Raw genomic sequence first — 27,802 nt, forward strand, 5'->3', positions numbered from 1 at the left:
TTGTTTGTGTGTTTGCATCCCCCCCCCCCACATTATTGAAGTAACTTGTTCACCGACACACACACACACACACACACACACACACACACACACACACACACACACACACACACACACACACACACACACACACACACACACACACACATACTAAAATGGCCACCACTGGTGTACTTCATCTCCCAGAGTGCCTCACTCACTCACTTGTGGATTGTGCGATGTGGGTGGGAAGATGGGTGGAGCTATGGGTATAAAAATGTGAAATGTATTCCTATCTTGTGTGTTTAATTAAAGCCAACTAAGATGTTAAGATGTGGGGATGGCCAACCCCTCATAAACCAGCCATACAGCACGTCACAACAACATCACGTGACGTCTCTGAGGAAGACTGCAGGAAGCAGCAGTCGAAACTGTCAGGTATGACAAAATACACACAGTCTTTCAATAAGAAAAATTAATAGTTAATAATAGATAGACGAAATGAACTTGTTTGGATTAAGATGTTAAGAGTTTTGGCCTTAAAGGGACACTCCACCAAAAAACAATGCTGATTTATTTTGCACATCTCACACATCCGAAAACAGTTTTGCAGGCATTCATTTAGTTTGACACTTATTGAGTTGATTTGTGAAAGGTATAGTTTGGTTTATTTGAAGTGTGGTACTATGCTCTACTTGTAATGTCTAAACTTTTAATGCCACCTGCTGTGACACCACCCCCCCCCCTTCCCACACACACACACACACACACACACACACACACACACACACACACACACACACACACACACACACACATTGACTCAGGGCTTGGAGACTCGGACTCAAATTCCCATAATCCATCACTCCCTGGGTGGCTATTCACATGCAACCACCACCATTCTGAATGAAGGACGCCAGTTCGAAAAAGTAAGTCTACTGTCTTTTTTTGCACCCTATGCCACAGTAGTGACATTAGATAAAACATACAATATCATGCAAAAACAAAATTCCACCTACTGAACCTTGGCCTTGAATCTTTGAATTTGAATTACATACTCCAGATTTTCTAAAGTCAACCTATATGCAAATAGTGTCATGTCAATGTGAAGTTATAAAAGCTAAACATACTACTTCCTATGACTAATTTGTCTGTTTATGCCATGCTGTAGCGTCCCCGGCTGAATGATGGTCTGACTCTCCAACTGATGGTTACTAAAGTGTTTATTTTAAACTTGAAGTTGAACCTTGTCCTTGAACCGTAACATACACAGTGTAACACACCGTAAGAGCTACGGAAAGAAAATAAAATACAAACATTACCATCTTTTAGCATTAACTAAAATAAATCACTATTTATATTCCAATCATGAAATATCACATTTTAACCTTTTAATCCCTTTTTAGCTTATGACAATCTCTGATGGAGTGCTACTGGTAAGTATATTCGACTTAAGGTAAGTACATTTGAGTTCTAACTAGAAATATATTTATACCGTATTCTAAGTTGAAAGTGCATATTTAACCTTGGGCAATAATATTACAGTCAGTGTAAAACCCACAAATACTGCATCTCTTGATAGCATTGCAAACTCCACCAACCAATTTCCCAGACCACATTGCCTTGTAGCAGCTAACGTAGCAGTCATGCTAGCCTAAACATATTAGCAATAAAACCCAACAGAATAGAACGGCTTCAAAACATAGCTGCAGACGAAACACTACATGAAATGGAAACATGACAAACCTTGTGCCCTTATCAGCCAGGTGCTAAACCAAAATAGCTTATAATTTTCACGTTATTCCTTCTTTCCTTTCAGCATGCGGACACACTTGACGACGTGACTTCTTCTACTGTCTTTTACTGCACTACAGACTTTATCCGTTTCCCGTTGACTCTTTCAAAATAAACGTCGCAGCCTTTGACCACAAACGTGAATTAAATGCAACTATGTACTTGCCAATTCGTGCCACAGGGTGGCGCAGTTACACACGTTAGTTTCTCATGGCCCTATGGAATTACTGCACAAAATACACGTTTACCTTGATATCAAAAATAACAGATGAATATAATACTTAAGCTTATGAGAATACATATAAAATGAATAAACATGAAAAACAACAAACATGAAATGCTGGACCATACTAAAGGTCATTTACACTCCCACCAAATCACGAGTGTTTTCATAACAGTATGAAAGGAATGTAAAGCACGAATGATTTCTAAACTCAATATGACCTTCAAATCTTAAGGCTAGAGTCTATAAGAATGTCCATAAATCAAACTTTTAGTTTGTAAAGGATATGGTTGTAGAGTGAAGAGTGTGATTAAACAGTCTTTAGGAGCAAGATCAGCTCCCGCACCGGTTGTTTGACAACATATGGCTTGCCAGAACGCCGTCCCTCCTTTTCCATCTTCTGGTCTCCAATACGAATCTTTACTCTTCTCACAAGTCCATCTTTATCAGTCACTTTCTCTACAACTTCGTCCGACTTCCACTCGTTCTGAGGCAGATCATCTGCCTTCTCCATGATGATGTCACCCATTACTGTCCTGGTAATGGGATGATCCTTTGATGTAATCACTGGATGCTTCAGTGAAGTAGGGAGAGATGCATTTTTCAGTCTTCCTCCCACCTTGAGGGGTCCATCTTGATCAAGAAAGGCATCCATCTCATGCAGTTTACTTTGAGGAGGAAGTGAAGCTCCCTTACTGAGCAACTTTATCTCTTCTGGATACACTTGTCTCTGTAAGTCTCTTATGATGATGCGCCGTGCATCCTCTTGTTCCTGTACAGTGCTGTGATTCGTTAACTTATCTCTGCCACGATGGTTGAGACGAGTGACAGCTTCAGCTGCTTTCAACCATGAGGAAAGCCTTGACGAGTGATCAGAGAGACTCATTTGCTCTGATGTCTGTGTCCGAATCCTTTTGACTTGAGGAGGATTTCTCATCTGTATCCCTTTGATAGCATCCACAGCTGGAGGTATCTCCTTCCTTGTCCTCTTAGGTTTTTTCTCATCTTCACTTGATACAGTTGCAGAAATGTCTTCATCTATATGCTTAACAGGACTGACCTCACAAAGATGATCCTTTCCAGTCTTCTTTTCTTTTATGAGCTCAGCCACAGGAAGATCTACTTCTTTTATATCAACCATCTTATCCTTGTTAGATTCGACTTTATGCTCTTTTGCCTCCTTGATATGCTCAGTATTGACACAATTAGTTTCTTTCTCCTTTTTCTTGACTGTATTTCCCTTTTCCTTCTTTACTTTCCTTTTTCTCTTCAATGACCTAGGTGTAGTGCTGAGAGATGAGGGGGCTTCCATGGGCTCATGCTTTTGCCTTTTCCTTTTCACCCATGTCTGCTGTGCAGTAAGGTTCCCTTTCTCCGGCTCATCTTTTACCACCACACTGATGCTGTTTGCAGACTCCTGGGTCTCTGTGTAAGGTGCCTTGACCCTCTCATGGGCCGTCCCTTTATCTGCTTTGACTGTAGATCTGCTTGGCTTTGTGCTTTTCTTGCTTCCTTCCTTTATCATATTCAGGAAGATGATGTCATCCTGAGACACATTCTTTCCATCTGTGCTGTCGTCCTTAAAGTCAGACTCAGTAACCTTGATTGCATCTACTGGAGTCACTGGAAGAAGCTCTTTGACAGCAACTCGGTGGCACATGTTGGTGATGCTTGGTGAGTCATGTTGTGGTGATGAACAACCCACAATACTCCATCCTAGATCTGTGCGAACCGCGTAGGGCTCATTATCTCCTCCCAGAATTACTTGCCGTGGTGCCAGTACCTTTGAGCAGTTGTAGCCTATTAAAAGACCAACTTCACACTCTAGCTGTGGTGGGACTTCATCTGCAATTCTGCTGAGATGATTCCAGTGCCTTGCCGTTTCACAGGTAGCAATGTGTGTTCGATTCACTGGTAGGTTATCTTTGGTGTAGGCAGGAGGGAGATCAATGAAGATTGTGGAGGTGTAGCCTCTCACTCTGAGACCTGAGACCTTGTGACTGTGCAATAAAGCATCCTTTCCAATCATTGTAGTTAACTTTAGCCTTACAGGAATTGTCTCAGTTTGTAAGCTATTGCTAACTTCCTGGTTAATGAAGACTGTATCACTTTGGGTGTCAAGCAGCGCGTAAACAAGCTTTTCCATACCTGGGTTGCTGATGGAGGAAACCCACACTGGCACAATCATTGTGGTGTTAGTGGATGGTTCCTCAGTCTCCACACTGAGAGACAATGTGGTTGCTGCTTCATCTGTGCTGTTCTGATTCGAGTCTGCCATGGTTTGTGCTCTAGTGTGGCTGTCGTCATGGAGTAACGTAGGATGTCTCCCTTTACAGCTCTCACATGAGTGTCGGTGTCGGCAGTCTTTGGCGTTATGGCCTGGCTTCAGGCAACCATAGCAGAGTTTATTTTCTCTCACATACTTCCGTCGTTCATCAAGAGATTTCCTTTTGAATTCAGGGCAGCGATGCAGGCGATGTTCACTGTCTTGACAGAGCATACATGACGGTTCCGTTCTTGACTGTCCCTGAGTTTCAGTCTCTGTTACTGTCCGTGTATGAAGAACACAGGATTTAAGATTCCTTTCTCTTGGATAACGCCTTTCTGAGTTGAGCTCTGACGAGTGGAGAGCGTGGAACGAGGTTATGGGGTTACAGGCAATCTCTGCTTCCATTAACATGAAATCGACAAAGTCCTGGAAGTCAGGAAACTCCTGCCTTTCTTTCATGACTTGGGTGACTTTTCGGTTCCACATTGATGCTGTCCAGTCAGGTAGCTTCTGAATGAGTTTCTGATTTTCTTCACAGTCATTCAGAATGTCAAGTCCTTTAACATGAGGCATGGCTTCATGGCATGAGTGTAAGAAATCAGCAAATGCCCTTAGTCCTTCTGCATCCTTTGGCTGTATCTTCGGCCAGTTTGCCAGTTTTCCTCTAAATGCTCTCTGTATCAAGAAATGCTGACCGTACCTTTGTTCGAGACGTTTCCATGCATCTTTATAGGCTTCTTCATCACTTCTATAAAAGATGCCATCAAGTATCTTTCGAGCTGGTCCTCCTACATATTTTCTCAGATAATGCAATTTGTCAGCTGAAGAAATGTTCTTTTTGTCTATGAGAGATGTGAAAGAAGCCTTCCACTCAATGAACTGGATCGGGTCACCCGTGAACATAGATGGTTCTGGCGCCGGGAGCCTGTTCAGAGTTATGCTATCCTGGATTGCTTGAGCCAGATACGTCACATCTGTCATTGGTGGAGGAGGTGCTGTTACTGAGACATTAATGGGCTGCTGTCTGAGAGCTGAAGGCCTATGTTGCTGTGCAGAGACATGCTGTTGATAGGGCGTTGAAGACACAGGTTGCTGTGGAGAGACATGTGGATAGGAGGTTGAAGACACAGGTTGCTGCAGAGAGACATGTTGATGATAGGAAGTTGAAGACACAGGTTGCTGCAGAGAGACATGTTGATGATAGGAAGTTGAAGACACAGGTTGCTGTGGAGAGACGTGCTGTAGATCCCCACTGTCATCAGCATAATAGACACTTGCTTCCTGCATTAGTTCTTGGTTATAGGTTTGCAGTCTAGCTCGTGCAGCTCTTATATCCTTTTCTGCCTTTAGTCTTTCCAACTCGCGTTTCTGAACTTCCAGCTCATGTCTCTGAACTTCCTGTTCTCTCATCTGCTGTTCCTCCAGGAGACGAATCCTTTCCTTTTGTTTTTGCTCCAGGAGGTGAATCCTTTCCTTTTGGTTTTCCTCCTCTTTTAACATGTCATACTCTGCTTCCTTTGCTGCTAACTCTGCTGCAGCTTCTGTTCTTCTAGCAACTACGACAGAGTTTACAGAGTGCTGACTTGAACGTGAAGCCGTAGATCCGTAGATGGAGTGAGCATGATCTCCTTTAAGCAGCTCACGGAGACGTTGCCTTACTACTTCAGCATCAAAATCTCCATCAAGGCCTGCTATCCTTTCATAAGCTATCTTAACAATTTCCTTTGTCAATGACTCACAGGTATCGATACGGCATCTCGTCTCATTGGATAGAGGGAATTGATCTCTGATTTCCATATAGATTTTAATGACATCATCCTGTCCTTTATGTATTGTGTCTATGAGATCTGCAATCTCACTCTCGGAAATGTCCACCTTTAGCTGCTCCCTAGCCTTACGTGCTAGTGTCTTCCATTGTTCATAAAGATGTATGATCCTTTTCTCCTTTTTGTGAGCCTCCTCTCTCTGAAATTCAAGCATCCTCTCTGTGGGATTCCGTTGGCGAGCTGAGCGGCGAAGGTCCTCCTCTTCGCTTTCCTTGCAGGCGTCCATTTCCTTATGAGAGTCTCTGTCATCAAGAGGTGAGTTTTCTGCTGCATCCTTTGCGACCATCACATCGTGTCCCTCTGAAGTCATCTTTGGAGCGTGATGGGACCGATGAGGTGAAGCTCTTACTGTAGCGTCCCCGGCTGAATGATGGTCTGACTCTCCAACTGATGGTTACTAAAGTGTTTATTTTAAACTTGAAGTTGAACCTTGTCCTTGAACCGTAACATACACAGTGTAACACACCGTAAGAGCTACGGAAAGAAAATAAAATACAAACATTACCATCTTTTAGCATTAACTAAAATAAATCACTATTTATATTCCAATCATGAAATATCACATTTTAACCTTTTAATCCCTTTTTAGCTTATGACAATCTCTGATGGAGTGCTACTGGTAAGTATATTCGACTTAAGGTAAGTACATTTGAGTTCTAACTAGAAATATATTTATACCGTATTCTAAGTTGAAAGTGCATATTTAACCTTGGGCAATAATATTACAGTCAGTGTAAAACCCACAAATACTGCATCTCTTGATAGCATTGCAAACTCCACCAACCAATTTCCCAGACCACATTGCCTTGTAGCAGCTAACGTAGCAGTCATGCTAGCCTAAACATATTAGCAATAAAACCCAACAGAATAGAACGGCTTCAAAACATAGCTGCAGACGAAACACTACATGAAATGGAAACATGACAAACCTTGTGCCCTTATCAGCCAGGTGCTAAACCAAAATAGCTTATAATTTTCACGTTATTCCTTCTTTCCTTTCAGCATGCGGACACACTTGACGACGTGACTTCTTCTACTGTCTTTTACTGCACTACAGACTTTATCCGTTTCCCGTTGACTCTTTCAAAATAAACGTCGCAGCCTTTGACCACAAACGTGAATTAAATGCAACTATGTACTTGCCAATTCGTGCCACAGGGTGGCGCAGTTACACACGTTAGTTTCTCATGGCCCTATGGAATTACTGCACAAAATACACGTTTACCTTGATATCAAAAATAACAGATGAATATAATACTTAAGCTTATGAGAATACATATAAAATGAATAAACATGAAAAACAACAAACATGAAATGCTGGACCATACTAAAGGTCATTTACACATGCTCTTCCACAGATCAACATCACTTGCAAAGTAATCAAACTGGTAAAACCCACAACTGAAGCAACAACCTGAGCCGGCACCACCATGAATACAACAACCTTCCTCCTCAGTGACGCAACTGGAACCATTGACCTAGCTGTGTGGGGGTACTGTAAACCTGACATCGACGACTGGTACCACCTGACCAACCTATCCATACATGCATACAAACCAATACATATCTGACAACCACCCCAACCACAACATCAACACCCACCACTGCACTTGAATCATACACAGAACCACCACCACCCACCACTCAAAGCATCTATGGTGAAGTCTCTTCTGCCAACATCACAAAGTACTTCTGTTTTTGGCACCCATCACTACTGTAAACTTTGACTCACTCACATACAAATGTCACAAATGCAATCAACGCCATAAAACAGAAACCGCAAAACACATATCCAATTCTCTCTGTCCATCAATAACCAGGAAACATCATACACCATCCCACTCGCACTTATCACACCACTGCTTACAAAATCACCAACTCAAATGACTACAGACGAAATGGAAGAAGCTATCCTCATGCTCAATCACATCTGAGTTGACATAATAGACAAATCATAGCCCTGACTCAGACTTGACTCCAAGACTCGACAGTCCCTCCACACAGTCCAGAAACCCCGACTCAGCCCCACACAAGGACAAAATGGATTGATATATTTCTTTTTACTTTAAGTTTTTCATTTCATAAAAACTATTATTTGCAATAAAAACTTATTGTTTGAATCATATATCTGCCTCCTTTGCTGTCTTTTGTCCCAGTTTTTTATGCATTATATCCTAACTCCTTTAGTCAACCTTGAGCATACACTTTTATTGCCAACTTGTAGATGTCCACTGTGCCCAAGCTTACCCTTTTAAAACATCTGAATAACAGACAAGTAACTTGTTAACTGATAACCTATTAAGCCACTAACAGTTTGACTTAAAGGGTGATTTACACAACCTGAATATTAATCTTGTTATACCTATACAGAGACACTATGAATGTACCATGTGGAGTATCTAGTAACAGTTAGGATTTTACATTAATTTCATGACAAATGGTTCAAATTCTGGCCTTGTGCTTATGCAGACCAGATTTATGACTACCACCACTACTACAAAAGCATTGGCTTTTCATTGTGACAACCAATTACTTAGATCACCATTCAGGAACAGTTTGTTTAATCCTTTCCTCACTGAGCACATCTATAACCATGATCAGAAGTGTACAGTAGAAGCAGTCAAGTCAAGTCAAGTCAAGTTTATTTATATAGCCCTAATTCACAAGCATGTCTCAGAGGGCTTCACAGAAAGTATGTCTAGCTAATTCTAGCTGACACAACAGTAACAAGAATATACAGAATAAAGATAACATTTGAACAATTGATAATATAGAAAATATAGAAATGAAGAGAGAGCAGAGGAGAGAGCAGGAGAAGGGAGAAGAGCAGGGGGTGCCTTGCTTTAGGGAAGAGTGGGTGCCATGCTTGAATAGTGGCGAAATACTAAGAGCATGGGTGCCATGCTTTAAATAGTGGCGAAATATTGGAGGGGATAGAGTGGGTGCCATGCTTTGGAGTAGAATGTGTACTATGCTTAGAGTAGTGGGGGAAGGGGGGAAGAGGAAGAAACACCGGGAAGAGGAGAAAGCAGGAGAGTGGAGGAGGGAGGGAGAGCGGGGGGATGTGAGGGAGGAGAGGGGGGAGGTGGGGAGAAAATAGGAAATGTGGAGGAGGAGAGAACAGAGGAGAGATGAGGGTGCAGGGGAGGGAGAGCCAGGGTAGAGGTAGGGTCTAGGGTTGGGGGAGGGGAGGGAGTAGGATACGGGCCCGGATTAGGGCAAGGGTGGGGAGAAAATGGGAAATGTGGAGGAGGAGAGAACAGAGAAGGAGAGGTGGGAGGGTGCAGGGGAGGGAGAGCAGGGGGAATGTGAGAGGGAGGAGGTGGGGAGAAAATGGGAAATGTGGAGGAGGAGGGAACAGAGAATGAGAGATGGGAGGGCGCAGGGGAGGGAGAGCCAGGGTAGAGGTAGGGTCTAGGGTTGGGGGAGGGGAGGGAGTAGGATACGGGCCCGGATTAGGGCGAGGGTGGGGAGAAAATGGGAAATGTGGAGGAGGAGAGAACAGAGAAGGAGAGGTGGGAGGGTGCAGGGGAAGGATAGCAGGGGGAATGTGAGAGAGGGGAGAGCAGGAAGTGGCAGGGATTCGGGAAAATAGGGGAGAAGAGGAGAACACTATCTTCATCCAATGGACTCGGAACACCACAAAAGCAACACCTCAGTAAGCTGTCCACTCATGGCTAATACATCTAAGCTTATCAGGAAGCTAAGATTTGAAATTATGACAGTTTGCCTAGAAAAAGTCCATTGCTTAACACGTTCACTGCCGTGGACGAGATATCTCGTCAAGCAGAAACCAACGGTTGACTGCCGTGGACGAGATATCTCGTCAACGGCAGTTTTTGACGGTGGGACGTGGATCTAACCCTTTTACATCTCCTATAAAAATATTGGAGGTATTGAATGTGTATAATCTATTTTACAGACCCACTAAGTGGCGACAGTGCTCTCCAGACGAGAGAAAGCCAAGAAAAAACAGCCGCTTGAGGAAGCCATTCTCATGAAAATGGATTGGCGAAAACGCTTTACAGTCTAATCCAGACTGCGCCAGCAGCAGTAGCACAGACAGGCAGGCAGCAGAAACTCGCCTATGATAAACACTGCAAAGCCACCAGAGACACACCTACGGAGGGAGGAGTTTGAAGGAGAGGGGGGTGGGGGTGCTTATGGAGGAACTATATGTTCAGAACGATATTGTTTAGATGTGTGATGGCTCACTGATGCCAAAAATAAATCGTTAAAGTGACTGTTCTGCCTGTTCTACCGAATCACGCACGCACGCACGCACGCATGCACACACACACACACACACACACACACACACACACACACACACACACACACACACACACACACACACAATACACACTTGCCCAAGGGCACCCATAATCACAGGCACGTGAGGTGGTTCTAAAAATCCATTTATCTCAAAATTCTCAAAAAATCTCTGAAACCATGCTGTATTCAACTGCTAATGCATACATAACTACTAACTCTACAAACTAACTCTTTTAGACAGAGAAAGCACACATTCTATTAGTTCTTTTGAGATATTTTGTGTCCACAAAATCCTAGCAGAAAATAATCCTCGGCTGTTGAAAGATGAGCCAGAATCCTCAAAAAAACCCTTGGCAGAAGCTACCTACAGTAAAAAAAAAACGGTTGGCAGTGAATGTGTTAACACGTTCACTGCCGTTGACGAGATATCTCGTCTTAAAAAAAACCGGTTGACTGCCGTTGACGAGATATCTCATCTTAAATTTTTTTTATTTTTTTTTGACGGTGGGACGTCGATCAACCCCTTTTACATCTCATATTAAAATATGGGAGGTATTGAATGTGTATAATCTATTTTACCGACCCACTAAGTGGTCACAGTGCTCTCCAGACGAGAGAAAGCCAAGCAAAAACAGTCGCGTGAGGAAGCCATTCTCATGAAAATGGATTGGCGAAAATGCTTTCGCTTTCGCGCAGGGAGCTGGCGGTGGGGGATTGCAAATTTGCATAATAGATTACGGGTGGAACACACTTTGAAACACGCAGAATAAGTAAGACCAGAATCGCAAAAGCTTCATCAAAGCTCTCAACCGAAACCCCAAGAAACGAGCGAGCCCATCCAGACTCGCCCAAAGAGCGGCCGCCAGCAGACAGGCAGCAGCAGCAGCAGCAACTCGCTTTTGACACGCCCGCTGCAGAGCCAGGGAGGCAGGAGGAGAACACACACGGAGGGAGGAGTTTGAAGGAGAGGGGGGTTTCCTGCTGTTATGGAGGAAATTACTGTTCAAAACTATTGTTTAGATGTCTGACGTCTTACTGATGCCAAAAATGAATGGTTAAAGTGACTGTTCTATTGAATTTCACAAAAAGGCATTTTTCTCAGCTTAAATTTTCAGACGCTGAAACCATGCTGTATTCAAGTGCTAATGCCTACATAACTACTAACTCTACAAACTAACTCTTTTAGACAGAGAAAGCACACATTCTATTAGTTCTTTTGAGATATTTTGTGTTCACAAAATCTTAGCAGAAAATAATCCTCGGCTGTTGAAAGATGAGCCAGAATCCTCAAAAAAAAACCTTGGCAGAAGCTACCTACAGTAAAAAAAACGGCTGGCAGTGAATGTGTTAATAAGCCTCTTTGACAGCCACCATTTGGCTTACCACCACCACTGCTACTTACTACAGATTACTTACTGCAAACTTGGTACACTTGTGCACATATCAACTCTGACTAAATGTGCAATTCAGTGTCTATATTATCTGACATATAACCCCCAAGTCACCAGAAGCTTGGACCCCGCATCACCGCTTGCGGCTATATTTATTATTATTTTTCTTCTCCCGGGAAGTTCGACTTCCCATGGATGAAAACTAACCAAACTTTGCACAAAGGTCCAATCCCATGCCAAACGTCTTTGACACAAATTTGGGGCCCATAGTCCTAACGGTGGCACTACAGCGACCGTCTAAAGTTTCAAACTTTAAAAATTCATAAAAAATCAGGTATACGTGCTACGGCTTTGCACCTTTCACCGAAATGTGCGCCCAAATGAGGAGAAACTTTGTACAATGCAACCTATGGCCAATTATGGAGTCTAAAGACCGCAAAACTGCAAAAACGAATTAAACCCTACTCCTCCCACATTTTTTCTTCAAACGACACCAAACTTCAGCATCTGCATCGTTAGACTGTCCTACACAAAAGTATCAAAACAGATTTTCGATCGGTCAAAAATTGAGCCCACAGTGCATCAAAACGTTGAATTATGGCCCTGTGTATAGCCTAATTGCCTTAATTACTGTAACGACGAGCCGCCGTTACTAGTGATCTTAAAACGTAAATGTGATATTGAGTAAAATGGGGTATGAATAAATCTATATTTTGAACTGAATTAATTGGCAGATTGGCACACATAGCTTTGCACACTATTATAGACAGGTTAAATGAGCACACAGTATTTTATAAACATTTATTTATTGATTGACTGATTGCTGATTGTTGATTGCTCATGTGTTGCAGCCATCTTCACTTTGGTGTTCACAGCTCGGACGGTGGGCTGCCGCCTCGTCGTTCGCCTGTGAACCAAGAAAACAATAAGCATTGATTTATGACTCAATGTAGCGAAGGTGGTAATTAAAGAGTATAATTGTAAAACTCAAGACAATCATGTATGCTCAAACTTACCTCTGCCTCTTCTCCTCCTCCCAGGGTGGCCATCAGGCAAACAGTTCCCCAGGTGCTCTGTGCACCTATTAATAGTTCCCGGGAGGGTTACATCAAGTGGGAAGTGGGTAGGGGGAGGTTTGGTTTGTCTATTTGGGGATGTTTATTTTTGTGGTACATTTGTAGGTATGGTTTGGGTATATGTGGGTGTGTATGTATTTGTAGAGATTATGGGTGTGTTTTGGTAGTGGGTTTATGTGGATGTTTAGTCTCTGGTTTCTGATTTGTGTGTGATAGTGCCCTGTGGAGTTTGGTATGTGCCAGCCAGCTGATTGTCTGCTCACCCTATATAAATGTCTCAGTTGTGTTTGGAGGTGTTGCTGTCAGGTGTTGGTGTACTCTGTAAAAATGGTGCGTAAAATAAATTTGACATGTTAAACTGTCCTCATGGGCTCTGCTCCTCCTCATTCTTCCTCCATGACCGCTCGGCATCCTCACAATTGGTGTCAGAAGTAAAGGCCGACAGCACCTTGAGGAGAACACAATGGCCACAAGGAAAGGACAAAAGACAAAGCCAGACCAGTTGGAGGAGCATGATAAAGAAGAACCAGGTTCGTCTGACCAGCAGGGGCCATCAGTAACAGGCAACCAGCCGGCTGATAAAATGGAGGCGTTGACAAGCCTGGTGCAATCTCTGGTTCACTCCCAAACGACCAGAGAGAAGCAGATGGAGAAAGAGTCTACACGCCAAGAACAGAGGTGGAAAAGCATGCAGCACCAATTTCAACAGATCCAACAACAGGTAACGGATTTAAGAAAATAATGTGAGAACAGAACTGAGCAAGGTGATGATGATGATGATGATGATGATGATGACGATGATGATGATGATGGGGAAAATCTGGGGATGGTGGCCAGGCAAGGCGGCCAGCTGAAGGGGCCACAACCACCACCACAGAGGGCACCACACATCCACAGAGGGTTGATACCACTCTCACCTGATGATGACATTGAACATTATTTAACAACATTTGAAAGAATGGCCACTGTCTGCCGGTGGCAAACAGATGAGTGGGCTATTCATCTTGTCCCTCTGCTCACAGGTAAGGCATGCAGTGCTTACGTTCTCATGGACATTGTTGATTCTGAAGATTATGAGAAAGTCAAAGAAGCTATCTTGGCTAAATATGAGATTACAGCCAACACCTACAGAAAAAGATTTCGCTCACTGGACATTAACCAGGGGGAAACCCTACGGGAGCTGTATGTTCGATTGAAAGACTTGTTTAATAAGTGGGTTAAACCAGAGAGCTCCAATGTGAAAGAAATTTCTGAACTTTTGATTCTGGAGCAGTTTTTAAGGATGGTGGATCCGGAGCTCGAGGTCTGGATCCGTGAACGTGACCCAAGTTCTGCAGAGCAGGCCGCCCGGTTTGCAGAGACTTTCCTGTCAGCCAGAACTGGAAGTAAGAGAGCCACCATCGGCCGTGACAGTCAGTTCTCTTCCAATAAACACTTCACTCCCAGTAGACCTAACACTAGTAGGAAGTATTTCTCTAACTCTAGGCAAGAGACACGCTGTTATCAGTGTAATGAACTAGGTCACACACAGTACACATGCCCTGTAACCAAACAGAGTCAGCCTTCTCTTCTGTGTTCAGTCCCCAGACCCACTCGCTTACACTCTGTTCAGGAAAACATGCACACTGTAGCAGTGTTGGTGAATGGTCAGCGGGAGGAGGCCCTTTTAGACTCAAGCAGTGTTCAGTCTGTTGTTCAGTCTAACTTAGTGCCTAGAGAACAATGGAGTGAGACTACTTCCAACATTAGCTGTGTTCATGGTGATGTGAAAGAGTATCCCACAGCTGAGGTTTATATTACTGTAGGTGGCCAGAGTTACCTCTTGTCAGTAGCTTTAGTCCCCAAACTGCCATATCCAGTCATCCTTGGCAATGATGTCCCCACACTGCTAGACTTGATACAGCAGGTGAGAGATAATGACCAGGTTACCGGTGAGGGCCATGTAGAGGGCGCTGTTGAGGCACCAATGCGGGAGGGTAAAGGTCCACAGCTAGAGCCCCAACCTACAGGGTTGACCTATAACATGGTGATGACTAGGGCTGAGAAGGCCAGAAATGTCCTCAATGAGTTGCCTTTTGCAGGAGTTGATTTGGAGTCAGGCCCAGTGAAGACTCCCAAATCTAAGAGCCAGAAAAGGAGGGAAAAGTTTTTGGCTACTGCCAGGGAACAAAGTGAGGAAGCAGCCATGCCCGACCAGTCTGTAGAATTTCACATCCCCTCTGACATAGCAGCACTGCAGCAAGCTGACTCGATGCTGAAACCCTGGTTTGACAAAGTCTCAGAGGTTGAGGGTGAGAAACAGGGCAAGGCAGACTGTTTAGCTGGTGCCAGCTATGTCATTCACAATGGCATTCTCTACCAGCGTCAGGGTAAAGTTGAGGCCTTAGCTTTGCCGCAGAGCCTTATAGAGAAGGTCATGGAGCTAGGTCATTCCATCCCCTGGGCAGGCCACTTAGCTTCCAAAAATCCCTCAACAGGATTGGTAGTAGGTTTGTTTGGCCAGGTATGTACACCCAAGTTAAGGATTTTTGTGCTTCATGTGCAACATGTCAGCTAGGGGAGTAGCTCGTGCCCAGCTTCAGCCATTGCCAGTCATTAACACACCATTTGACAGGATAGGCATGGATGTAGTGGGGCCCCTTGAAAAAAGTTCCTCAGGGAATCGGTTCATATTAGTGATCTGTGACTATGCCACACGTTACCCAGAAGCTTTTCCCCTTAGATCTGTTAAGGCCAGACAGATTCAGATTCAGATTCATTTATTTAAAGAATGGGACTTTACACATTAATGAACAGTACAGCCGTACAGTAAATATGCCAGGTTGTAGCCCAAGGGCTAGTTTCCACCTGTAGTCCCATGGCAGGTTGATGTAATCATGAAAGCGAAAGAACAATTAATAATACAACAAAGATTAAAAGTACAGAAAGTTAGTAAAACCAAAAATGATTAAAACACAATTATTAGCACCAAAAAAAATTAATAGTATAAAAGGTTAGTAAAACCTAAAATAAATAAAATAAATAAAACACACAGAGCATGCTGCAAAACATGGCAAATTATCTGTTAAGTATGTTAATTGTGATCACATTGTTGGTTTGATCTGAGCCATATTTTCAACTGGCCTTTGAAGGTGGCGAGACTCGGGCATTCTCTAATCGAGGGAGGTAGATTATTCCAGAGAGTGCTTCCCATGAAGGATAGGGTCTTCTGACTAAAGGAAGTTTTTCTAAAGGGGACCTCACAGACCTTGTTCGTAATGGCCCGGGTGACACGGGTCGAGTTGGCGGTCGCACGATATTTGATAAAGTCAGCAAGAGGAGGCTGCGCCAGTCCATGTAGAACTTTGTAAATTAGACAGGCAGAGGTGAAATTTCTAAAATTCTCAAAACTTAGCATGCCATATTTACGTATGACATGGCAGTGGTGATGAGAAAAGGGTTTTTTATCTAGTATTTTCAGGGCTTTTTTATAAAGTAGTTCGGCTGGTTTGAGGATGGTTACTCCTGTCAGCGACCAGCTAGTTATACAATAATTCAGATGCGAAAGGATCATTGAGTGTAAAAATAAAAACGCAGCGTCTGTGGACAGACAGCTCCTTATTTGTCTGAAATTATACAGGTGGAATTAAATTTTTTTGGAGATCATTTTAATGTGATTGCTGAACGTTAAATTGGAGTCCAGCATCACGCCTAAGTATTTAAACTCGTTAACTACTGATAATTCCTCTGTCCTCTACCTCCTCTGACCTAGACAGGTTGCTAACTGCCTTCTGCAGCTGTTTTCAAGGGTAGGCATACCTAGAGAGGTCCTCACAGACTGTGGAACAAACTTTCTGTCCAAACTGCTGCAGCAGGTCTATAAGTTGTTAGGTGTGAAGGGCATTAAGACCACCCCCTACCACCCCCAGACAGACGGACTGGTGGAGAGATTCAACCAGACTCTTAAGAACATGCTGCAGAAGTTTGTTTCCCACACAGGCTCTGATTGGGACCAGTGGCTGCCATATTTGCTTTTTGCATACCGTGAGGTGCCACAGGCTTCAACAGGATTCTCACCCTTTGAACTTCTCTATGGTCGCCAGGTGAGGGGGCCACTGGACCTCCTCAGGGAACACTGGGAGAAACCAGCTACAGACCAGGAGCATGTTGTGGCCTATGTTGTTAAAATGAGAGAGAGACTTGAACAGATGACTGTTTTAGCACAGGAGCACATGAGGACTGCACAAGCGAACCGGAAGAGCTGGTATGACAGAAAGGCCAGGGAGAGGACCTTTCATCCAGGCCAGCAGGTGTTGTTGCTGCTTCCAACCAGTGACAGTAAGCTGTTGGCCAAGTGGCAGGGGCCTTACCAAATCACCAAGCGCCTGGGTAAGGTAACCTATGAACTTCACATGCCTGAGAAATTGAAAAAACATCAGTGTTTCCATGTTAACCTGTTGAAAGAGTTTCAGGTGCCTGCACAGCCAGTGCAGCGGCCTGTCCAGCAGCAGCTCCTCATCCGTGCCCAGGGGGCTGAAGAGAGAGAGCAGGCATTCCCCTCTGACACTTCTGAGCCCAGTACGGTGCAGGTATCCCACCTCCGGCCTGTCCAGCAGGGGCAGATAAGAGCATTGCACGATCCGGAGCTGTTCCAAGAAACACTTGGCTTCACAACTCTGGTACAGCACAAGGTTCGCCTGAAAGCAGATGCCACTCCCCGCCGGAGGTTCTACAGGATCCCTGAACGTTTGGTGTCAAAGCTCAAGACGGAGATTGAGCTGATGTTGCAGCTGGATATAATTGAGACTTCAACCAGTGAGTGGTGCAGTCCCATCGTGTTGGTCCCTAAGAAAGATGGTTCCCTCAGGTTCTGCATCGACTTCAGGTACCTCAATTCAGTTTCCAAATCTCAATACTATTCAATGCCCCGCATCGATGAGCTGCTGGAGAGAGTGGGGAAGGCCGCATTCATCACCACGCTTGACCTGAGCAAAGGGTACTGGCAGCTGGCCCTGGCACCTGAGACCAAGGAGCTGACTGCTTTCAACACACCATATGGCCCTTTCCAGTTTAAAGTGATGACGTTTGGTCTGCAGGGGGCGCCAGCAACGTTTCAACGGCTCATGGACCAAGTGCTGAGGGATGTGCCACAGTTTGCAGCTGCCTACTTGGATGATGTCGTCATTTTCAGCCAGACCTGGGAGGAACATGTTGCTCACCTTCGGCAGGTCCTCCACCTGATCAAGATGGCTGGGCTTACCATCAATCCACACAAGTGTGCCTTTGCCCAGAAGCAGGTGGAGTATCTGGGCCACGTCGTTGGACTGGGTGTGATCAAGCCTCGTGTGGGGAAGGTGGATGCTATCCACTCATATCCTGTGCCTACCACCAAGAAGAAGGTTCGTTCCTTTTTGGGGCTGGTGGGGTGTTACAGCAGGTTCTTCCCCCACTTTTCTGAGAGGGCAGCCGTCCTCACTGACCTCACCAAGAACTCTGCACCGAACAAAGTTCGTTGGACTGATGAATGTGGGAGGGCATTCGACGACCTAAAGGGAGCCATTGCTAAAGATTCAGTTGTCCACAGCCCTGATTTCTCCCAACCATTCATACTGCAGACGGATGCCTCTGGAGTCGGCCTGGGGGCAGTACTACTTCAAGAGGTGAATGGAGAGAGGAAGCCGCTTGCTTTCTTGAGCCGCAAACTTCTGGACTGTGAAACACGATACTCAACGGTGGAGAAGGAGTGTCTCGCGATGAAGTGGGCAGTTGAGGCGCTGAGGTACTACCTGCTTGGGCGACACTTCACCCTGGAGACGGATCACAGGGCACTCCAGTGGCTCCATAGAATGAAGGAGAAGAACATGCGTCTGACGGGATGGTATCTCTCTCTGCAGCCATATGACTTCACCGTGCAGTACCGAACGGGGAAGTCCAATGTGGTGGCTGACTGTCTGTCCCGGGTACATGAAGGTTGAGGTACTGTACTCTTGGGAGATGGGGGAGGAAATGTAACGACGAGCCGCCGTTACTAGTGATCTTAAAACATAAATGTGATATTGAGTAAAATGGGGTATGAATAAATCTATATTTTGCACTGAATTAATTGGCAGATTGGCACACATAGCTTTGCACACTATTATAGACAGGTTAAATGAGCACACAGTATTTTATAAACATTTATTTATTGATTGACTGATTGCTGATTGTTGATTGCTCATGTGTTGCAGCCATCTTCACTTTGGTGTTCACAGCTCGGACGGTGGGCTGCCGCCTCGTCGTTCACCTGTGAACCAAGAAAACAATAAGCATTGATTTATGACTCAATGTAGCGAAGGTGGTAATTAAAGAGTATAATTGTAAAACTCAAGACAATCATGTATGCTCAAACTTACCTCTGCCTCTTCTCCTCCTCCCAGGGTGGCCATCGGGCAAACAGTTCCCCAGGTGCTCTGTGCACCTATTAATAGTTCCCGGGAGGGTTACATCAAGTGGGAAGTGGGTAGGGGGAGGTTTGGTTTGTCTATTTGGGGATGTTTATTTTTGTGGTACATTTGTAGGTATGGTTTGGGTATATGTGGGTGTGTATGTATTTGTAGAGATTATGGGTGTGTTTTGGTAGTGGGTTTATGTGGATGTTTAGTCTCTGGTTTCTGATTTGTGTGTGATAGTGCCCTGTGGAGTTTGGTATGTGCCAGCCAGCTGATTGTCTGCTCACCCTATATGTCTCAGTTGTGTTTGGAGGTGTTGCTGTCAGGTGTTGTTGTACTCTGTAAAAATGGTGCCTAAAATAAATTTGACATGTTAAACTGTCCTCATGGGCTCTGCTCCTCCTCATTCTTCCTCCATGACCGCTCGGCATCCTCACAATTACCTATGGCAATTAGGTTGTATTTGTGATGTCATCAGTCAGTCAAGCAATTGTGATGCCATCACTGATGTCACTCGAGCAATTGTGATGTCATAATAGCTCAAAGTAGAGGTCTTCACAGGTCCAAAATCACGGACCCGACCCTAATGGACCCGGGGAATTTGTGCCGAACCTGTAATGGACCCGCCTATTATTAGACATCTGAGACCCGGTCCCGTTCAGAACCGATAAATGTCGGACCCGGACCTGGAGTGGACCCGTCTATTATTACAAATCTGAGACCCGGCCCTGTACAGATCCGAGAAATACTGAGGCAGAGACTAGTGGTGTCGACGTCAAAGTTGCTTGTTAACTGCTGCAAGTTGTATATCAAATGAAACTTTGTGCATCTTAACGTTATAGCATTCTCACGTGGTTGATGCTGCCTAACGCTAGTTAGATAGTACAGTGGCAGTCTCTCTATGCTACCGCCGTTCCTTCGCCCAAAAACACACACAACAGCGCTAGAAACAATCACATACATGTTGTGACTTGTGTACTCACCATGCGATCATCGAATAATAATCCAAAAGTACGGGAAACAGTCATCTTCAATTAAATCCATAGCGAGAGGAGCCAGCAAGAGGGTTACCTCTCTGCAACGAAAATCACTTCCTCGTTTGCCTGAGGCGCATGTGTGCGCATGTGTACGCATGTGGTGGTCACATGCGCCTCATGTAAATGAGGAAGTAATTTTCATTGCAGATGGGAACGCTCTTTGCTAGTTATTTTCTCTATGGATTTACTTGCAGTTTGTGACAACAAGCTGTGTGCTGTTTTGATGCGTTTCTTTCGTGATCAGCGCTGATCGCCGGGTCCACTCGGGTCTTGTTGGACCCGGCATTTCACTGTCAGAGCCCCGAGACCCGTGACAATCACTACCGGAACCGGCCCAGACCCGGAGGCACTTCTTTTGAATGGACCCAGACCCGGCCGGGTCCGGGTCGGAACCTCGGGTATTCGGGGGGTCGGGCATACCCGAAGACCTCTAGCTCAAAGCCTTGAGACTTGCCCGGCCAAAACCAAACTTTGCACAAAGGTCCAGTCCCATGCCAAACGTCTTTGAGTTTCAAATTTTGAAAATTGATAAAAAATCAGGCATACGTGCTACGGCTTTGCAACTTTCACCGAAATGTGCGCCCAAATGAGGAGAAACTTTTGTACAATGCAACCTATGGCCAATTATGAAGTCTACAAACTGCAAAAACTGTCAAACTAATTAAACCCTACTCCTCCCACATTTTTTCTTCAAACACACCAAACTTAAGCATCTGCATCGTTAGACTGTCCTACACAAAAGTATCAAAACAGATTTTCGATCGGTCAAAAATTGAGCCCACAGTGCATCAAAATGTTGAATTCTGGCCCCGTGTATAGCCTAATTGCCTTAATTACCTATGGCAATTAGGTTGTATTTGTGAAGTCATCAGTCAGTCAAGCAATTGTGATGCCATCACTGATGTCACTCGAGCAGCCACAACCCATTGCTGCGCAGCAGCCACTTTTTTGGTGCATAATAACTCCCACAATTTCTGCGCCACATAGACATGCCCAAACTCAAAACATGCGGCTTATTGAGGACAGGTGTGCTATGACTTTTCTAAGGGTTTGGTCAAGCGGTTTGGGCGCTATTCGCCATTAAGCGCCATTTTTTCCCCATTGACTTGTATGGGGTTTCAAAAAAACTTGGAGTAAATTAGCTGTAATTCAGAAACCATAACAGCTACAGCTACGAAACTTGGTAGGGAGGTGCACAGACGGGCCTTTTACTATATACGAAAGAATTACACAAATTGAGCAGATGGTGGCACTATAACAGCCCTCTTTACATTCTGGTCCATAACTTTTGAACCAGAAGTGGCCAGTAGAACTCTGATCTACTGGCCAAGTGGGTCAGTGGGGGAAAATGTTACTTTGAACACTGCAGATATTGATATTCACAATGACATGAGATCAACTCATGGAGGATCTTCTCTCAGTCCTCCAGGTTCAGAGCTGTGTATGAATGTTGGTCAGGACAAAACACATTCTGGAAAATCCTAACTTTATTTTCAGTGAAAATTACAATGTAAAATGTTCTGGAGTCCTGAAGTAACACTTGCAGATTGAGGAATACTGACCTGAGAGTTTTGAGAGCAGGGACCTTATTTTGGAGAAATCAACGTGTCAAATCACATGAGGAAAGCTGTGAATGGATCGTACCTGAGAGTCTCCAGTCTGCAGTGTGGACTCTGCAGTCCAGCAGATAGCAGCTTCATCCCTGAATCGTGAAGCTCGTTGTTACTCAGGTCCAGCTCTCTCAGACTGCAGGACTGGGAGCTGAGAAGTGAGGCCAGACCTTCACAGCTTCTCTCTGACAGATAACAGCGACTCAGTCTGCATGAGAATTAGTGATGGAGAGAAACAACTTTAAAATGTTTTCCATTTAGCACTCATAAATGATAAACCGCTTTTTGTGTTTGCCAGTATAGGTGGTGCTATGCCAAATAGCATTAAATTAGGCAATGCATGCACTCTGTCAGGTTCCCAGCAGTACAATCTCAAAGTTTGAAGTCGATCGGACGAACGGTTCTTGAGATAAACTACTTTCGGTGTTGCCAGTAGGTGGCGCTACGCCAAATTGCACAAGATTTCAGCACTGCACTCCATTGGGTCCCCCTATGCGCACTCCCCAAATTTGATACATTAGTAATACAATTTACAATTTAGTTTAATTCCAATTAAAGTGCCGTATCTCCATGATCAGTGTTGGGAAGTAACGAGTTACTAGTTACTCGTTACTGTAATAATATTACTTTTTCCAAGTAACGAGTAGTATAACGAATTACTATAGAATATAAGTAATAATATTACCGTTACCCCAAGACAAACGGACTCGTTACGTTAGTCGTTACATTTCCTTCTTTCTCTTGTTCGACTCACTCGTCTTTGTTCACTACTGGCGTCACTTCCGTGCGACGTGCCGCAAAGCCCACAAAGCGACAACACGTTAGTTTGAAAGATGGCGGAACGTGCCAGGGAAACTCTTACGTTCAGCGGCTGGAGATATTCCCACTATTTCCATCTTCTCGGGGCGAAAAAAGATGACAACAAGAACATCGAAGTCAGGTGTAAGCTGTGTCAAGGTGGTGGCAAAACTCTTTCTACGGCGAAAAACACGACATCAAACCTCTTGAAACACCTACGAGGAAAGCACGCTACTGTTAAACTCGTGGAAGTAGACCCGAGAGCTGCAGAGCCAGAGGATGAGGAGGGAGATCCTATGCCAAAACAAGCCAAACTGGATTTTCGGCAGGCTCAAACAACAACGAGCAAAGAATTGGTTAAGCTTGCGGCTGGATTTGTGGTGGACGAAATGTTGCCTATCTCCACGATTGAGTCCCGTTCTTTCAGACAGATCCTTGGAAAAATACCGGTCACAGGCAACAAGAGACCTCCGTGTAAAAAAACATTCGCAAAATATCTGGAAAAGGAATACGCGTTGATGGAAGCTGAACTGAAAACAGCATTTAATGAGATGGATTATGTCTCCACAACTGCCGATATCTGGACTGCAAACAATAAAAGTTTTCTCGGGATGACAGTCCACTGGATCAACAAGGCTACATTGCAGCGTGAGAAAGCTGCCCTGGCGTGCAAACGGATCAGGGGGAGACACACGTTTGACGTGATCGCTGCGGGGATTGAACAGATCCATTCGTGTTATGGGTTAACAAACAAGGTGGTGGCCACTGTAACTGATAACGGGTCAAATTTCGTAAAAGCGTTTAGAGTGTACCAGCCTGTTGACTCTGATTCTGAAGAAGAGGAAGCCCTGGCTGACGATGAAGATGATGTCACATTTACTGACGTTACCGATGCCCTCGCCAATGAACGTGCCGACGATCAAATTGTCCTTCCGCCCCATTACAGATGTGCATCACATACCATTAACCTGATCTCTACTAATGATGTTGACAAATGGTTGTCAGCCAGTCCTGATACGAGAGCTACCTATAGAAGTGGTATAGCCAAGTGCACAGCAGTCTGGACCAAGGCGAGCCGCTCCACTGTGGCCTCAGAGCAAGTGGAGGATGTGTATCAGAAAAAGCTCCTGGTTCCCACATCCACAAGATGGAATTCTTTCTATGATGCAGTGTCCCGAATCACAGAGATACCTATCAACAGACTGAATGGCCTGTGCGTAAAGTTTGGAATAAAGGGCTTAACTGACAAGGAGTATCAATTCCTTAAGGAGTATTGTGTTGCCATGAAGCCGCTGACTGTTGCATTAGACATCTTACAAGGGGAGGATAATTGTTTTTACGGTACTCTCCTACCGACCCTTGAAGTGCTGATGGATAAGACACTTGCCTGCAAAGCCAGCCTTTCCAAGATGACAGCTGGACTACCCGACGTCATTGTAAAGGTGGGTCAAACAATTTGATAACATTATAGGCTACTGTAGGCTAATGTAACCCACAACAAAATAGTAGCAGACTGTGGTTGTACTGTACTGGGCAGCTAACAGGAGTTTTTGAAATTATATTGTGAATGTATAGTTTAAAGTGTGTGTGTGTGTGTGTGTGTGAGAGATATTTGGGTGTATTTGTGTAGCCTATTATTGATACAAACTTAATTTAATATTTTTCAGGCAATCAAGACCCGCTTTGCTGACACACTTGAGAGCAGAGATGCACTTCTGGCCGCTATAAGTTTGCCCAAGTTTAAACTGCGGTGGATAAAAGAAGAGGAGAGGAGAGGTCACGTTAGAGAACTGCTAATGTCTGAGTGTCGTGCACTGCATCGCCCCGACTCAGACCCAGAGGACACCGTCCCAGCCACTCCACCTGAGCCCAGGGCCTCAATCAGCAACAGTGCCACTCCACCTGAGCGCAGGGCCTCAACCAGCAGTGCCACTCCACCTGAGCCCAGGGCCTCAACCAGCAGTGCCACTCCACCTGAGCGCAGGGCCTCAACCAGCAGTGCCAGTGAGATGGACTTCTTTTCATTCGAAGCAGAGCCAGGTGACATCTACTCAGCAGACAGTGAAGTGATGGACTATCTGAGGGCAGGACAGGGGATAGAGACCATCAATCAGTTCCCAAGGATCAAACGCGTTTGTATGAAATACAACACACCCATTCCATCGAGCGCGCCCGTGGAAAGACTGTTCAGTTTAGGAAGTTTGGTGCTGACTCCGAGAAGGAATCGACTCTCGGATAAAAGGTTTGAGAAGCTTCTTCTGATGAGATATAATCACCATTTCATGTGAGCACTGAGCAGTGATGAAATAGGCTAGTGTTGGTGGCGATGGCGAAGCAGTACAGAGCTACATATTAAGCGGCAGGCCAAAGAGCATATTGCACATTTAATTAAATTGAACATATTTTTTGCCTACAGTTTTATTTGGTCATTGACTTGTTTTTGGTTTTAAAGGCTGCGTCATACAGAATGACAGTACAGATGTTATTTAGAAGAGAGTTGGTGCTGCTGAGGGACCGCACCAGCATGATGACCATTTATATGTATCTATGTCAACCCTGTTAATGTGCTCTCTCAACTGGTGAAAAAGGCATGAGTGGTCTGGGCAAATTAGATGTGGTAGAAAATAGCCCCTACTTTTCAGAATAAGCATCAATCACCTGTCACAACCCTGAGAGAGAAATGTTGGTATAACCTATTGCACTTTTAGGCACATGGTATTTGCACTAATCCTTGAGCAGCTACATTTATTATTTATTTATTAATTTAACTGTTTGAACTATTTTCGCTGGTATAAGTGAAGAATTGCGAGAAGTTGAAAGTGAGTTGTAGCATCGCTTGAAAAGCCGACACATGGCACATACAGTATTTCCTTGCTGAAAAAAAACACTGTAAGTTAACTCACTCAGGTTCAGTTCCAGTTAAAGGCCTGTCATAGCCTACAGAATGACAGAGAAATGTAACAAGAGCACACTGTCTTCATGCTGGCAGACATTTCATGATCATTATTGGCCTGTATTGTGTTGTCTTATGTCCTGTTGTGATGATGACTTGATTTACCTTTGCAGAATGATGCAATCAATAGCCTAGTATAACGGTTTTAGGCTATGCTATAATTTTATTTTCAAATAATTTATGTAATTGTCACTCAGGTTAATGTTGCAGTGATTTGTGATTGTGACACAAAGTGTCATGCAAAGATGTAGCGTTTTATATTGAGAATGCGTCTATGCGTCATGTGTTTACACTGCTGCTGATGTTACAAACGTGTTATTAAAACAGAAGCTGTTTAAAAGATATGTCTCATCACTTTGAACAGGTGTGCTCTCATCAAGCATGTAACTTTTATAGATTCATTCATATAGGCTGAACTGGTCATTATTAGCTGCGGCACATGCAAAGTGTGAATTATGATGACAAAGGATGCAATTACCAATTTTGTTGGATGTAACGGAAAAGTAATATAACGGATATCTAACTAGTTACTTTTGGCAGGGAGTAATAAGTAAAGTAATAATATTACTTTTGAAAATAGTAACGAGTAATATGTAATATATTACTTTTTTAGTAATGAGTGCCCAACACTGTCCATGATGCACCATGAATGTCTTACCAGAATGATTAAATGGCTAGTGTTGTCATTCAATTATCATTAACCATTTATTTAGTCATCTGGAGCCGAGTGCACCAGCTAGGTGTACGCCTAGGTGTAACTCTACGTCCGACGTAGAACTCAAAGTTACGACTAACTTAATTTTCTGACTAGTGCACCATGTAGTCTTAAGCCCGCTGCGCCTGGGTGTAACTTTTACGTCTGGTATGGATCAGGCGTAAAAGTTACACCCAAGGCGTACTCACTGACAGCTGTCTCATCTTGATCTGCGCTGTCGGGACTGACAGCTCTGCGCTGTCGGGACTGACAGCTCTGTGCTGTCGGGACTGACAGCTCTGTGCTGTCAGTGCCGTTCAGTCCTGTGATGCAGGGGAATCTTCTCCAAAAATATTGATCGATATGTGCTGTGAATGGAAGTTTTGGGCGCAGGACCCCCGCTCGTCGGCGGGTTTTTAAAAGCTGATGCGTCGGAAGATCTTTCCATTTCTTCCTGACTTCGTCAACTGCCCGCAGTGCGCAGTCTGCCATCGCATTCAGTACTGATTGCACTTGTGATCAAATTCCATGCACCTTGTTTCTGTTTGTTTGTGTTGGCGCTCTTAAATTTAGCTGTGAGAACGTTATATGCTTTGAATACAACTCTATAAGTTGGAGCTGTCTGTCAGCTGTCTCGAGCTCGTCTGAGAGAAGTGTGTTGCTTGGCAACAAGCACATTTTCACATGAACGCGCACGTCCGTAGCCTAAAGCCCGGGCGCAGCTACGACCATGTTAAGACAGGCTTGGTGCACTAGGTGTAAATTCAAATCACAACCTCGGGCGTAGCTAAGACCGGCGTAAGAGTTAAGACCTACTTTTTTACGCCCAGCTGGTGCACTCGGCTCCTGTTGTTTGCCTAACATTATGTAATGATTGCTGGTTGTGATTGTGACGTTAGATAGTACTCACGTCACATTTTGATAAACCGCTTTTTGTTTTTGCCAGTATAGGTGGTGCTATAACGAATAGCACAAAATTAGTAGGGCTGACCCCAAAAAAATCAACACTTCTAAGCACTTCAATCGTTGCCATGGTAATCAATGCTCAAATCAGCAATCAACACTTTGTTGTTATTGTTTTTTTCCCTCCTCTGCTCTCTCTTTCTCTCTCCATAATTTCTAACGTGCCTCCGCCATGTTAATGGGTGGGAAATGAGCCAAACTAAACAATCAACGTACACATCAGATATTATTTCCCAAAGGTGGTTTCTATCATTTTAGATCGTTCTTATCATGCGAATGCATGTTCAAGTGGTCATGTTTCTGATCAGTTTGTTTTTAAGTAGTGAAAAGCGATGATTGACGGCTGTGGCAGCCAGTCTCAAGCCGTCACTGGCTTCTCCCCTCATCACAGCCTTGTGTATGTGTGTTGGGGAATAGTAAGTTGCGTAACTGTATGGCCAGACGGTTTCTGCTTGATGTGTGATGGGACCACAATAAAAAGGAGATGGTTTGGAGAAAAGTGTGTGA

At 44.3% G+C, this 27,802-nt stretch overlaps 1 protein-coding gene across 1 annotated transcript in view; it reads right to left on the reverse strand.

The window, feature by feature from the left end:
• LOC310799084 (uncharacterized protein) overlaps positions 1-27,802 on the reverse strand; it is a 303,168-nt gene that overhangs the window by 45,270 nt on the left and 230,096 nt on the right. The window contains exon 12 of the mRNA XM_083661645.1: positions 21,922-22,095. Coding sequence (XP_083517771.1) covers positions 21,922-22,095 — 174 coding nt within the window. The remainder of the gene's footprint in view (positions 1-21,921; positions 22,096-27,802) is intronic.

The sequence above is a fragment of the Poromitra crassiceps genome (assembly GCF_964638095.1).
Source record: "Poromitra crassiceps genome assembly, chromosome: 27".
In the NCBI taxonomy this organism is placed as follows: Eukaryota; Metazoa; Chordata; class Actinopteri; order Beryciformes; family Melamphaidae; genus Poromitra; species Poromitra crassiceps.